The 15,177-nt window shown below is 31.7% G+C and overlaps 1 protein-coding gene across 1 annotated transcript; it reads left to right on the top strand.

Moving 5' to 3' along the window:
- Positions 1-13,295: 13,295 nt before the first annotated feature.
- LOC110620116 (phosphoenolpyruvate carboxylase kinase 2) lies at positions 13,296-14,729 on the top strand. The gene is made up of 2 exons (XM_021763700.2): positions 13,296-14,141; positions 14,233-14,729. Exons 1-2 carry the CDS (start codon positions 13,358-13,360, stop codon positions 14,277-14,279), a joined length of 831 nt encoding a protein of 276 aa, XP_021619392.1. The 5' UTR covers positions 13,296-13,357; the 3' UTR covers positions 14,280-14,729.
- Positions 14,730-15,177: the final 448 nt, after the last annotated feature.

Below are 15,177 nucleotides of genomic sequence, written 5' to 3'. Positions count from 1 at the left end.
TGGTGGATGATTTTTCCCGATTTATGTGGGTATATATGTTGAAAAGCAAGGATGAGGCTCTAGCTAATTTCAAGAAATTCAAGATATTCGTTGAAACTGAATCTGATAAAAAGCTAAGAGCAATCAGAACCGATCGGGGAGGAGAGTTTACTTCCACAGTGTTCAAATTATTTTGTGAAGAACAGGGAGTTAAACGATTTCTTACTGCTCCATACTCACCGCAGCAAAATGGTGTAGTAGAGCGTAGAAATCAAACCGTCGTAGAGATGGCGAGATGTATGTTAAAAAGCATGGAGGTCCCGTCGAAATTCTGGGCAGAAGCAGTAAAGACGGCAGTTTACATCTTGAACAGAGCTCCTACGCAAAGTGTTTCTGAAGCAACTCCCTATCAAGCTTGGTTTGGTAAGATTCCAAATATACATCATTTGCGTGTGTTTGGGTGTGTAGCACACGTAAAAGATGTAACTCCTAATCTTACTAAATTAGCTAATAGAAGCAATCAAGCAATAATGATTGGTTATGAAATTGGGTCAAAAGCTTACAGGTTATTTGATCCAATTCGAAACAAAATAATTGTGAGTCGTGATGTAGCTTTCGAAGAGGGAAGAAAATGGCAATGGAATGATGATTCAGGTGAGAGAATCAAGGAAGCCGGAGAATTTACTGTAAATTTCAAACAAGCAGTAAATCCTCATCCAGAGACTCCTGAAATTGGAACTCCGATCTCCTCATCCAGTACGCAATCTCAAAGCTCGAGCACTAGTTCCAGTTCAAGTGAACCACGGAAATTCAGATCTCTTCAAGAGATTTACGACAATACTCGAGAAATAGAAGAAGCCAGCTTATGTTTTCTTTCTTTAGAGGAACCCACCTCCTTTGAGGAAGCCTCTAAGAATGAGAATTGGAAGAAGGCGATGGAGGAGGAAATCGCGTCAATAAAAAAAAATAGCACATGGGAGCTTACTGATCTTCCAGCAGGTCACAAACTGATTGGATTAAAGTGGGTGTACAGGTTAAAAAAGAACCCAGAAGGCAAGATTGTAAAGCACAAAGCTCGATTAGTGGCAAAGGGCTATGTGCAGAGACAAGGCATTGATTTCAATGAGGTGTTTGCTCCGGTTGCGAGACTTGAGACAATAAGAGTTTTGTTGGCGGTTGCAGCTCAAAAAGATTGGGAGGTGCATCACATGGACGTGAAAACAGCGTTTTTGAATGGAGAGCTTGAAGAAGACGTTTATGTTGCACAGCCAATCGGATATGAAGATAAGAAAAACCCAAATAAAGTTTTAAAGTTACACAAAGCTTTATATGGGTTAAGGCAAGCACCTAGGGCTTGGAATTCAAAGCTTGATGGGTGTTTAAAAGAACTCGGTTTTGAACAGTGCCCTCATGAACATGCACTGTACAAAACGTTTTTTGAAGGTGAAATCATGATTGTTGGAGTGTATGTAGATGATCTTGTCATGACAGGAGGAAATCGGCAGGTCATAAAAAAATTCAAGACAGAGATGCAGCAGAAGTTTGACATGTCTGATCTTGGATTGCTAAGTTTTTATCTTGGTATTGAGGTAAATCAAACTCCTACTTCTATTTCTCTTCATCAAACCAGTTATGCCAGGAAAATATTGGAAAAAATGGGAGTAGGGGAGTGTAATCCATGTAAGCTTCCCATGGACCCAAGAATAAAGTTGAGTAAAGTTGTGGAAGGCAAAACTACTGTAGATGAGACACTATACAGGAGTGTAATTGGAAGTCTTCGGTATCTGGTAAATACAAGACCAGATATCACTTTCTCCGTTGGTGTCTTGAGCAGATTTATGGAAAAACCTACAACTAGTCACATGGCAGCTGTAAAACAGGTCCTTCGGTACATAAAAGGTATCATAAATTTGGGCTGTGTTTATTTGAAGAAACAATCAGATATGGGTCTTATTGGTTACTGTGATAGCGATCTTGCCGGAGATATAGATGACAGGAAAAGTACAACGGGAGTTCTGTATTTTCTTGGAAACAATCCAGTAACTTGGACTTCGCAAAAACAAAGAGTTGTAGCTTTGTCGTCATGCGAAGCCGAATATATTGCTGCCACTGCAGGAACGTGTCAAGGAATTTGGTTAAGCAGAGTTATAGGTACAATTCTTGGAAGAGAAGTGAAAGTAACGCTCAAGGTGGATAACAAATCAGCAATTGCACTTGCAAAAAATCCTGTGTTTCACGATAGGAGCAAGCACATTGATACACGATATCACTTTATTCGTGATTGTGTGCAGGCTGGAAGTATTGATTTGTTATATGTTAACACTGAAATTCAGCTTGCTGATGTGTTAACAAAGTCTTTGGGAAGGCAGAGGTTTGAAGAACTTCGAGAGAAGCTAAGTTTGAAGGCAGTCAGTCAAAAGGAATAAACAAGTTTAAGGGGAGTGAGTGTTGATGTTAAACTTGTTTTATTTTTTTTTTATTTTTATTTTGATTGGTACAGCTAGGAGTAGTTGTCTAAATTATTTTTTAATAATCTGTCAAACTCCAAGTGGGAGTATTTGTAGGGATTTTCTGTTATTGATTTGGTCAGCAGACATGGAGAAGTTGCAGGAGCTTAATAAGTGATCAAGCATAATTTAGCCACATTTTTATTATCTTTTTTATTGCTTATTTACACATTTTCTAGCTTAATTTATGGTTATTATCTTGTTTTTACAGAAAAGGAAGAAATTGGAAAATGGAAGAAAAAGTGCAGAAATTTACAAAAGGATGATTTGCCCAGTGATTTGCCCAAAAATCTGCTCCAATCACCGCCCAAATCAAGCTAAAGCAGAAACCGGAGGCAACAGACAGCAGTAATATGGGCAGGTGATTTGCCCAAGAAAATCGAAGATCACTGGCCAAATCACTCACAGAGACATAGAGGACTGGCTCACAGAGAAGCGATCTGGTCAGCGATTTGCCCAATCACTTGAAGAAACTGACCCGATCGCTGGGCAAATCACTTTGACAGCAGAAAATTACAGCAGAGCGGGAAAATGGGCAGCAAACAGAAATCCGAATTTTCAGAAGTCCAAATCCAATCCAATCACTTCCAACACAAATCCAAGAGCCACGAAAGAGCTTCTCATCCAAGGAAATCCAATTGCAATTAAATTCAACATCAAAAGAGGAGTCCAACACCAAATCAAAAAGGGATTTCAAAACCCTAGAGAATTCTTCAGCTATAAAAGGGGAGTCTCAAAACCAGCAAAAGCATCCTTGGATCAGCAACTCAACTCGCCAGAAACTCTCCAGCATCTTCCTTTTTCTTTTCTTTTCATCTTTTTGTGTATTTAGTCCACCATGAGTGGCTAAACACTTTCTTTTCTAGTTGAAGTTGGTGAATTTCAGATTTTGTGATGAATTGGGAGATTTAAATCTCCATTGTTAAACTTCTATTTATTTTCAATATTTATGCAATTTGAGCTTTCCATAAATATTACTTTGCTTTTAGAATCAATAAAGGCCCATTGCTTTTAAATTGCTTAAGTAATATTGTTTGAATGATTTAGGTCCGTAATTGCTTAAGTTGTTCAAATACACATTTAATCAAATTGCATAATCTAAACTTGACCACGCGGTTGGCAAGGATAGAATTGGGTTTCTCTAAGTCTTAATGCAGTCAACAGTTGTTCGATGCTACAATGCCCCAAGGACGTTCCTTGGCAACTTGTTGATTAGTGTTTGATTAGCGAACGTTTCCTAATCAAACTAGAACTAAGGAGGAATTTGGATTGTGAGAAGCGTCTTCCACATCCAAAACTAATTTATTGGAATAAATAGGAGAGTTAAAGAATCAATGATCAATTCTAAACAATCTGAAATAAGATCCATACTTCAACTAGAAGCTTCTCTCTTATTGATTTACTCATCTTTAAATTATTGCTTTCTTTTGTTATTTAGTGTTAATCCATCAACTCAAAACCCCCCTCTTTTAATTATTTGTTATTTACTTATCTTGGTTATTATTAAGAAGATCTTTAGTGTCAATTCCCTGTGGTTCGACCCTATTGCCACTATCTACAAGTTTATTGTTGATTGTTTAATAGGTTTATTTTTGACGGCTTCGACAATCGCTTATCAATAAGCCACTTTCTCCTATTTTGTAGTCCCATTACTTTTGATTTTATTATAAAAACAGGTGCGGCATCAGAGTTTTTGTGCAGCACCACAAAAAGAGTGAAATCTGCTGTGTTCTTCATTGTTCTCTTATTTTTTAGTTCTGTTTTCCAGTTAATATTGCAGAACATTGTGTTTGAATATTGCAGCAGAACACTTAGGATGTTCGCATCAAAAAGCCTTGACTGTTGCGGAAGATCACGCCAGGGCTAAAAAGCAATCGTGAAAGTAAAAATTATTATCATATGCTGGTCGGATTACAATAATTCAATCAGCGTTAGCTGCTATACCCAATTACTCGATGTCGGTTTTCTTATATCCCAAGCAGTTTTCTGCCAAGCTTAATAGTGTGCTCTCTAGCTAGGTTTTGTTGGCGTGGTGATGCGAACCCTTCGAAACTTAAATGGGTTAGTTGGAATCGTTCTTGTGAATCAAAATTCCATGGAGGTTTGGGATTTAAAGAATTTGAGAGTTTCAATCTGGCTTGCTTGGCAAAGCAATGCTGGACTGGTTCATCATCTGACGACTGTATGGGCAAGAGTGTTAAAAACTCTTATATTTTTTTCAAGTATCTATATGGGAGGCTGGATACAAGTAGAATAATTATTGGGTTTGGCAGAGTCTCTTGTACTGCGTAAAGAGATTTGTATGAATATTGGTGATGGTAGATTCACTCATATTTGGTTGGATTCCTGGCTACCTCAGTTAGCTGGTTTTTATCTACAGTAACCCCTGGTGGTTCCGACTAATGTTTGTATGGTGTCCGACTTAATAAACTACCATTCTCTTAAATGGAATTATTAGCTCCTCACTCACCTTTTCTTGCCCCAGGAGGCACTCAAAATTCATCAATACCAATTGCTCCTAGCAGCACTCCAAATCTTTTAGTTTGGCATCATACTACGAGTGGACTTTACACTGTGTTTTGGTAATCGACTTTTACTAAATTGCCGCCAACTTTTAGGTTCAATTTTGTCACCATCTCTTTCTGCATGTCCATTCCAGTGGATTCTTCATTTGGAGATCACTTCATAATGCTTTGCCTGTTTTAGTTAGTTTAGTCAGGCGTGGCTGTTTATCTAATTCTCAGTGCAAGATTTGTCATTCTAAACCTGAGACTTTCGAACATATGTATTTTCACTGCTTCTCTGCCCGTTTAATATGGTTTGAGGCTCTTTTAGCACTGTCCAAACTAGATCCTGAAGGTTTGGTTTGAGACTTTTAACTCTTTTAATACTTACACTAGCATATTTGGAAAGAGCATAATCATTGTGTGTTCAATAAAGTTCCTCCTGATCTTATGCACGATGTGTCTTTTATCTTGTTTGATTTCTCACAATTACAGTTCAGTGGGATTTTTGCTTATCCTTCCTCCCTTCCTCGCGTCGTTCTCATATGTCGATTACATGCACAAATTTGGTTACTCGTTCTCTCAATTGTGTTTTATTACATTATAATGTCTCGTGAAGAATTAATTTAAAATAGTATATAAAACTCATTAAATAATATAACATTGTTCATAAAATACTTTTTATTTATAAAAATTTAAAATTTATTTCATCTAAATTTAAATAATTTAATATATAATTTCAATCATATAAATAGATTAATAATTAAGTGAAATAAAAAAATATTACTGCTTACTAATAAAAATGATATATAAAATTAATTAAATAATAAATGAAAAAATTTACTACTTAAAGTTAAAATTTTAAAAATTAAAAAAAATAGATTAAAAAAAATAGTGAAGGGAAGAAACTAAATAAAATGCATAACTAAAATTAAATTAACTAAATAATATAATTATTAAAAGCATATAAGAGTTTATTTGATAAAATGATTAAAAAGTTTAATTTTATAAAATATAAAATATTTTAATTTAATAATTTTAAAATAATGACCAATTAATAAATTTTTTAAATATACATAATGTAATGATAATTTTTTATTTTATAAAAAATTATTCCAATACCCATTTATTAGCCCCTTTCTTGAATTTATTTGTCAATTTAAATTAATTAATTAATTTTTATTTTTTTAATTGAGTTGAATATTTCACTGATTGTAAATTTAATTTATATATCAATTTATATTTATATTTCACTAAAAAATAATTATTATAAATTAGGTAGATGTATAAATTAATTAACAATTAAAAAATTCTAAAATTATAATCTTCCCTCATTACGAATTACAAAATTTTATTTATGGGTATTTTTATGGTTAATTAATGAAAATATAAATTTTAGATTGTAGATATCTAAGGCCACCGAATTACTTGTTAGGTATTCAACATTTAATTACAAGATATTTCTGAAAATTACGAATTAATTATTTTCTTCAATTTTTCAAGAAGTGAAATGTTTTTTTCTCTTAATCAAGAAGAAATAATTTATTTATCCCAATTTAATTAATTACTCACTAAGAATTGAATTTTCAAAAAATAAGAACTAAATATTACCTGAAATTAGAAGGAATATGAATTTTTTGTAGTTAAATTTTATTTATTTTATGAAAAATAAATTACATGTATAATTTAAAAAAATAACTTATATTTATTTTATAATTGCAATGTTAAAAACAAATTAAAAAATTTAAATAATTAAAGGTAGAGAAGCCAATAATTAAATAATCATATAAATTATTAGGTATAATTAAAAAATTTATAGATTGCACTTTTATTAAATAATAATTAATTTTTATGAATAATACTTTAGAAAAAAAAAAACTTAACAAAAATGCCTACCCAAGTTTTTTTTTTTAAGAAAGAAATACTCATTAAAAACAAAGAGGATATACCATAGGCCCATAACTAAGAGAAATAATAAGAAACAAAGGCATCTGGGACAAGGGCCCAAAACAAAGAAACCCTCAACCACCCAAACACAATCTTAGGGTAAACTGGAGGATCAACCCAACACAAGGGGATCCGATTAGGAAGAAGATCCGGCAGATCATCACCTCGTCTCCTTCCATCCGAAGATGTTGGAAGCAGGCCGTAGGGTGAGCATTCGGTCGATTCGATTTAAAATTGAATCGAACTGAATAAATCAAAAATCGAAATTATAGTATTTATAAAAATCAAATCGAATCGATTTTAATCAGAAATCGAATCGAACTGAACCGATCTGATTCGGTTCAGTTCAGTTCAGTTTGATCGATTTCAATTTTTAATAAATTTTTTATTTTTTACACTTTATTTTTAGTATTTTAAAATTTAATTAAAATATTTTAATTTTAATATTATTTAATTTCTCTATATTATTAAAAAAATATTATTATCACTAATCGATTCGGTTCGATTTTTTTAATTTTTTTCTGATCAAAATCGAACCGAATCAAAATAACTAAAATTTTTAAAATTAATAATCGAAATAAATAAAAAATTTAATTAAATTTTTAAATTAATTCAGTTCGGTCTCAGTTCGAAGCAGGAGTATCAAAGCACAAAAGCCACCAAAGACAGCAAATAAACTCCAAAGAGTGACACTATAAAACTCGACTATCTCAATCTCGTATAAATAATAAAGAATCAAAATCCAATCTTACAACAGCTGTAAATTATACTTTTATTTTAATCTCATATAAATAATAAAAAATCAAAATCCAATCTTATAACAGCCATAAAATATAATGAAAAATAAAGTATCCACGCAAAATTTTGAAAATGATGCGAAACAATAAAATAAACCCAATATATAGTTAGAAAAATCGTCAAATAAACAATGTCAGAATCACATATCAAAAAATACTCTCACAATTAAGAAAGAATCTTGGGGTTGGTAGTAATTAAGTATAAGCAGAGCCCCCATGATGATGAATTTATAAACGTCATGCATGGACATGCTGATTTGCATGCGTTACTTGTAACTAATATCATACCTGTATTAAATTACAGTTTCCATTTTCTTTATACATGGAATAAAGATATTGGAGCACCTATCTCATCAATTGCAATTAGAGACCAATAATACATACTACTTATCTCACAAAACTAATGTTATTTAATTAATTACTCATGAAAATGAAAGTTTTGTTAGATTTAATAAGGCATTACGCCATACGCGTGGCATTTGACATGACTATAAACCTTAAACAGAAATCTATTGATTTCATTTATTTTGCTAGTCAATTTAATTAACTAAACTTTATTGCTCTTAGACATTATTTGATAATATTAATTATTAATTTGATAGTTTTTTTAAAATAAAATTTATATTAATAAAATCTCATCAAATAAAGAGGGATATCATTCCAAATAGAGATAAATTTACGACTAATAGATTTTCTAGTCAAAGTACGAGTAGTTAGAGTATATTACGATGAATCTATCTGATAAAAATATCAATTCTAAAGTCTAACAAAAATTTAGAATCATTCAAAATCAAACTCCTATAAAGGATAATTTGGCAAAAATGCTCTTCAAGTGCCTGTTTAAACCTCTGTATAAAATAATTTGGTAAAAATGCTTCTCTTTTTTTCTCATCTCTCGAGTATAAATTATTAAAGATTTATGGCGACATAGCTGAAATATTTTTCATATCATACTTTTTATAATGGCCAACAAAATTCCCGACCAATTTAGCCAAAAGGGAGGTCTTTAATCAAAATTCAAAAATCAGAATGAGTTAGAGGGATATGGAAATGATTTTCATTATCTTGTATCTCCTTTCAAACAAGTAGGAATCGATTGTACAACCAATTGCCCAATTCCCTATATTTTCAAAATTAATATTATTAAAAAACTGAAACAGATGTATTTTTGCCTCTAATTCCATAATAAATATCCCTCTTTATCTGTCAAAGAGGTCTGCATATTCTGAAAATTAATTGGATTGTATGTGAGAAATATCCCCACCATATAAAAATCATAAGTAACGATCGAAATATCTTTAGAGTTCTTAATAGGGACAACAACATTTTCTTTTTTATCGATAGTCAATTGACGTAGATCGTCTTTCATGAAGAAGGGAAAAGAATAAGTCAAGTTTAATAAGGAAAAAAATACGAGAGTATCAAGTCAAAAAAAAATTATAGAGAAAAACTTTTTAGTTTGATAGTTAAATATTATAATAAATAATTTTTTTATAAATTATTTAATTAATATCTAAATATTAATATTTTAACTAATTTAAAATGCTAAATAATAAAGTTTTTATATTATTTTGAATTTTTGAAACTTTGAAAGAATTTCCCGAAACCCGGGTGAAATTGATTAATTATTTAATTACCCATCTCTATCACAATTCAAATGTCATATTATTCTTCTTTTTTAAAACATTTTCAAGAATCGTATGCTTAAGGAGAGAAGATAGGGTTATTAGGTACTCACTTGAACCATGATACTAAAGCTACCACTTAATTTCCTACGTATCTTCCACTATTTTATTTTTTTAAAGAAAATATCAACGTTTCATTACCCACTTTTAATTTATTCAAAATAATTAATTTAAATTATTTAATAATTGTATGATATAATTTTAATTTATTATAAATCACTGATCTAAAATAGAATTTAAGTAAATAAAATTTCATATTTTTTCTAACTAAATTTACGACGTTCTCATTGCAACTGAATCGAATATAATTATTAAGTAATAATTAGATTTTGAGTAGGGCCGCTCTGACTCGTCTCATACGGATAATTTTTTCCTCGTAGATTTACTCTATACAATTTTTTTTATTCAAAGTGACTCTAATACTAATAAAAACAGTCCAATTCAAATTTATTCAAATAATTTTTAAATTTATTATCGCTTGATTCAAAATAATTAATCTAAATTATTTAATAATTTCATGATAATTTTTATATATAATTCTATTTTATCATAAATCATTTGTATGGAATAAAATTTCAAACAAGCAGGTGGTTTTCACACACACTACATTTCACTTTTTGAAAAATATAAAATATTTAGCTCAATAATTAAATCAAGCTATAACTATGGAGAAATTAAGGGTGCCACCATTCTAATAGAAAAATGAAAATCTAATCTGCAATGGTCTAAATTTAGTAATACTATAATTTCACTTTAAAAGTATTTCATAAAAAAAAAAACTTAAATCTTATATAAAATAGAACAACATGCCTTTCATAAATTAGAAGTTTATAATGTAATTAATATTTTTCATAATTAAGCATGTAAAATTTTAAAAGCTAAAATAAAATAATTCTTTTGAAATAATTTGATAATATTAAATGATTTCTTATTCACATTATTAAATGATAAAAAATACATATTAATAAATCACATAAAACCATATATAAGAAACGCGAAAAAAATTAAAATAGTAAGATTCGGCGTCAACTTTAAAAACAATATGTAAATGATACTACGCTACCGTTTTATATGCTTATGCGGGCCCCTTGGTCAGAATCAGGTGCGATACGTGTCTTCAATTGAGGTAACAACAGTAGTATCACCTTCACGTATTTAACAACTGTCTAACATCTTTATATTTAAAATTTCGCATATTATTTAAATAATTATTTCATTTATTTTTGTTTCACCACGTAGATGAGTTGTATTTTCGAGAGCTCCATAGGGTAGATATACGTATTATACCACAAGTTTGAGGGGAGGGAGTTGAACTTAAGATTTGGTTGATTTTATGCCTTTATCAATATATTTTATTTTTTTAAAAAAATTGCTTTTTTTAGGAGAAAAATCAACCACTAATGTTTAACACGAGAAAAGAAAAAAGAAAAAACAAGAGTAACTCGATATGATTGGGGTGGAAAAGGAAACATAAGTAATAATTAGTTAGACCAAATCTTTATATCAAATAAATTTCAATAATTCATCTTAAACAAAAAGAATAACTTTGTCATGATGAACTTTTTACCAAAAAATTAATGATTTGGTTGAATTTTGATTAAGCCCATCATAAACTTTTCAATATGAGATGTCTAGCTAAAATTATAATATGATAATCTAAAACTCAGAAAATAGAATTTATAATAGTTGAGTAAACTTGATATGAGAGGAGAGTGCTCTTCTCCTTTTATTTTTTCCTTTTATCTGCTAGTGATGTCCAACGGTCTTATTGTTACTGTGCCATATGTCTCTGACATACGGATACGTACATACAAAAGCGTCAGACATCCGTTTCATGCTGAACGGCCATTTAATTTTCCCCCTCATGCGCGCGTGAACAGATCTATTAGGTGAATGGATCGGTTATTTCCTCTCCTGATAGGTCTCATGACCGAGCTGGGGGTGAAGAGACTGGAGTATAAGGGAAGCCTGATTTGAAGATCGAATGATCCGTATCGGTCCATTTAAGAGGTTTCATGAACATTGGACTAGAGCTGTCATCATAGGTCCGACCTCGTATCGGGATGATGAAACCAGCGGTCAATCATAATACTTTTTTATTTTTTACACATGTTAAAAAAATAAAAATTTTATTAATTTTTTAATTATATTTATTTTAAAAATATTAAATTTTATTAAATATTAAAGTATATATATTCACATATATTCTATTTTCCAGATATACAATTAGGCATTGGATGAGTGGATGACCCACTATTCAAATGTCCTTGATTTGTACCTTTGTACTGTCCGACAAATCCATTCACCTCTTAGGTTAGGTCTCTGGCACTAAGGCCTACCCATCCAAAACCCTAATTAATTTTTTCTTCTAACAATTAATTAATTGAATCTCATTCATATCCCTCATCTAGAAAGAACATGCATCCTCTATATGTAGTCTCCATGTATCTTATAAGAGATCGAGAATTAGGTGTTAAATTTGAAATTTATCAAAATGCAACTAGATTAAATCAGTAAATATTTTATTTTAATTCAATTTATTTAATAATGGACTAATATTTTTTTATAAAAAAATAAGAAGGTTGCGTAAATGATGAGAGTAACTTTAATCAAGGAATCTATTTTACAGGAAAAAAAAAGTAATCATCTTAGTGGAGAAATGCATATACCCATTAATTTGTTTAGTGGCAAATGAGTGCCCTACTCAGAAAATTGGCTACCCTCCTTTATGTCTCATTAAAATAAAGTATCACAATCCTATCATATCATTCAACCTAATTACTTCATTCTTCTCCATATATATTCCAAGTGTGAATTTTTTAATATTTTTTAAATTTATAACAGATTATATCCGGACTGGATTATTTATTAATTTATTTTTATTTATAAATAATTAAATCAAATGAAAAGACAGGAGAGATAAGAAGAGAGGAAGAAGAAGGGTGAGAAAGCAAACGTAAAAGGTGAGAGTGGAGACAATCTATTGAAGCAAAGGAAGCTATCAAATAATTATTATTCTTCATGGATAAGAGATGGAATGAAAGATTGTGATATCATCCTCATCGCATTACTAATTTAATTTCCTGCATTAACAGTAAAATTCTCTGTAATAATTTGTTGTTTTGCAAATAGCAATTGGATGTCTCTTTCCCTCATCAAATAAATAGATTAACTTAGAAAAGTTTATATTTTAGTTATCCTTATCGTTTTATTCTTAGGTTATAGCTAATCAGCGCTTGAATCCTCTCTAAAAATGTGAGTTATAAATATTCATATAGATAAATATAAATTAATTTTTACTCTCACAAATTTAATCTAAATACATCTAAATAAATTTAAAAAATTTCATATTTTATTTCTTCAATTTCATTTTAAAAAAATATAAATTAATTTTTATTTGAGATAAATAAAATAATAATAATAATAATAATAAACAAGCTGGCTAATGGAATCTCTAACAAAATTTTCTAATTAAAATGAAAGTACACAGATTTTATTTTCATGATTAAGGAGAGCACACAGATTGGTTCAATCTATGATTTTCATGTGAACTAGGACATTTAATATAATTTTATTTAAATATTTTTTTTCTCAATTTTAAAAATATTTTATATTTAAAATTTAGATTTTAGATTTCTATTTAAAAAATAAAAGGAAGAAACGTGTCATCCATTTCGATTCGGATTTTGAGAGTGAGTGAGAGAGAATGATAGAGTGAGAAAGAGCCGGTGAAAAAATATAGTGATTTTATTTTTACCTTAAAACGGTCCAAAAAAAAATAGGAAACGAAATGAATATTCATTGGCTCTGCGGGCCCACCAACAACCGAATATTCTCTCAGCTATTCTACCACTTCTCTATAAATCCAAACTAACTGATTTCCAAACTATACTCAAACCAATCCAGCCAAACCAAAACCCCCTACCGATCACCGGAAAATGTGCGACACCTTGAAGAACAACTACCACATCTGCGAGGAGATTGGCCGCGGCCGATTTGGCACAATCTCTCGCTGCTTCTCCCCCGTCAAGAACGAATTCTTCGCCTGTAAAATCATCGACAAGAACCTCCTCACCGATACCACTGACCGCGAGTGTCTCCAGAACGAAGCCAAGATCATGACAATCTTGTCTCCGCATCCAAACATTGTTCAGATCCACGACATCTATGAAACCGATGACTCCCTCACCATGGTCATGGAGCTCTGCGAGCAGTACACTCTCTATGACCGGATTATCAACAGTAATGGCGGTTTGTGCGAGGGGGAATCAGCATCCATTATGAAACAGTTGTTAAATGCGATTGCTCATTGTCATAGATTCAATATAGTTCACAGGGACATCAAGCCAGATAACATATTGTTCGACTCGCGAAACAGGGTGAAATTGGCGGATTTTGGGTCGGCTGACTGGCTTGGAGAGGTAGGGACAATTAGTGGTGTGGTAGGAACGCCGTATTATGTGGCGCCGGAGGTGGTGATGGGAAGGGAGTACAATGAGAAATCCGATGTGTGGAGTGCTGGCGTCGTTTTATATGTGATGTTGGCCGGGATCCCGCCGTTTTACGGGGAGACGGTAGAGGAGATATTCGAAGCGGTTATTAGAGGGAATCTGAGGTTTCCGCCAAAGCTTTTTAGGACGGTTTCTTCTTCCGCGAAGGATCTGTTGAGAAAGATGATCTGTAGAGATGTTTCACGGCGATTCTCAGCTGAACAAGCTCTAAGTAAGCTTTCAATTTCAATTTTTTTAAATTATTCTTCATTGAGTTGGATTTTGACATTAGTTGTAAAGCTCACACTCTGTTCTTCATACAGGGCACCCATGGATTGTAAACGGAGGAGAGACAATTTCAGTGGACTAATCTGCCCTCAATAAAAGCAAGAAAATACAACTGAAAAAAAAAAATAGCTTATCACTGTGTACATATACGTCTACGTATCAGCCCTCTAAGATTCCATGTGTCCTCTGCGCAACACAAACCGCCATGACCTATCCTTCCAGGTTTCAGTTTTGATAAAGAAGAAATCGACAAAAGCGTCACATGACTGGCTCTTCTACCGAGAAAAGTTTCATCACTGTTTGTTTTTCTTTTTTTCAATTTGAGAATCTGAGAGAGTACATATATGTATAAAGAAATAAAAATAAAACAGAGAGAAACCCATCTTTCCCCGCTTTTGCCCTGTTTTTTGGGCCGAGGAAGTGAGAAAGCTGACTAGTTTGTATTGAGAGTAAATTGCTTTTGCTTTTATGTAAGCATCTCGTCTTGTGTACGAGTTTTGAAATTTTGGATTTCTTTTTTCGATTTTGTTAATTGCTGTATCTTACAGATTAAGTATTGGAATCTGAATGTGATTCTTAAGAAATTTTGCTTGAAATGAGCATGGAACATGTATCATGCTTAAAAGATGCTTGATTGTCTGGGTTGTTTCAGATGCTAAAGGCATCGAATCCTCGGAAAAAAGAGAGAGGAGAGAGAGAGAGAGAGAGATGCTAGATTAATGTAGAAGCAGCATATGCTTGGATTTATTCATTTGTTTACTTTTTCTGAATTCTGTCCTGTCTGGGGGAAAAATAAAAGAATTCAGTGCCCTGTTTCTTGGCTTAATGTGTGGAATTTAATGAGGGTGTTGTCAAAGCTTCTAGTATTATCCTATTCGCATCAATTGAAAATGGGTAATTGAAGTTGCACCCACGAAGGGGCAGAGCCAGCCTCCCACCTCTAAAATAAATATCAGGTGTGAAAGATGTTTGATAAGTTA

This window comes from Manihot esculenta, chromosome 8 (genome assembly GCF_001659605.2).
Source record: "Manihot esculenta cultivar AM560-2 chromosome 8, M.esculenta_v8, whole genome shotgun sequence".
Taxonomy (NCBI): domain Eukaryota; kingdom Viridiplantae; phylum Streptophyta; class Magnoliopsida; order Malpighiales; family Euphorbiaceae; genus Manihot; species Manihot esculenta.
The sequence above is the reverse complement of the archived record's forward strand: the minus strand, read 5'-3'. Positions and strand labels throughout refer to the sequence as shown.

Bases quoted from the DNA above. Each gene is read 5' to 3' on its own strand.
- LOC110620116 (XM_021763700.2), top strand. From the start codon at position 13,358: ATGTGCGACACCTTGAAGAACAACTACCACATCTGCGAGGAGATTGGC. The intron at 14,142-14,232 runs GTAAGCTTTCAA...TTCTTCATACAG, and splicing joins CTCAGCTGAACAAGCTCTAA to GGCACCCATGGATTGTAAAC.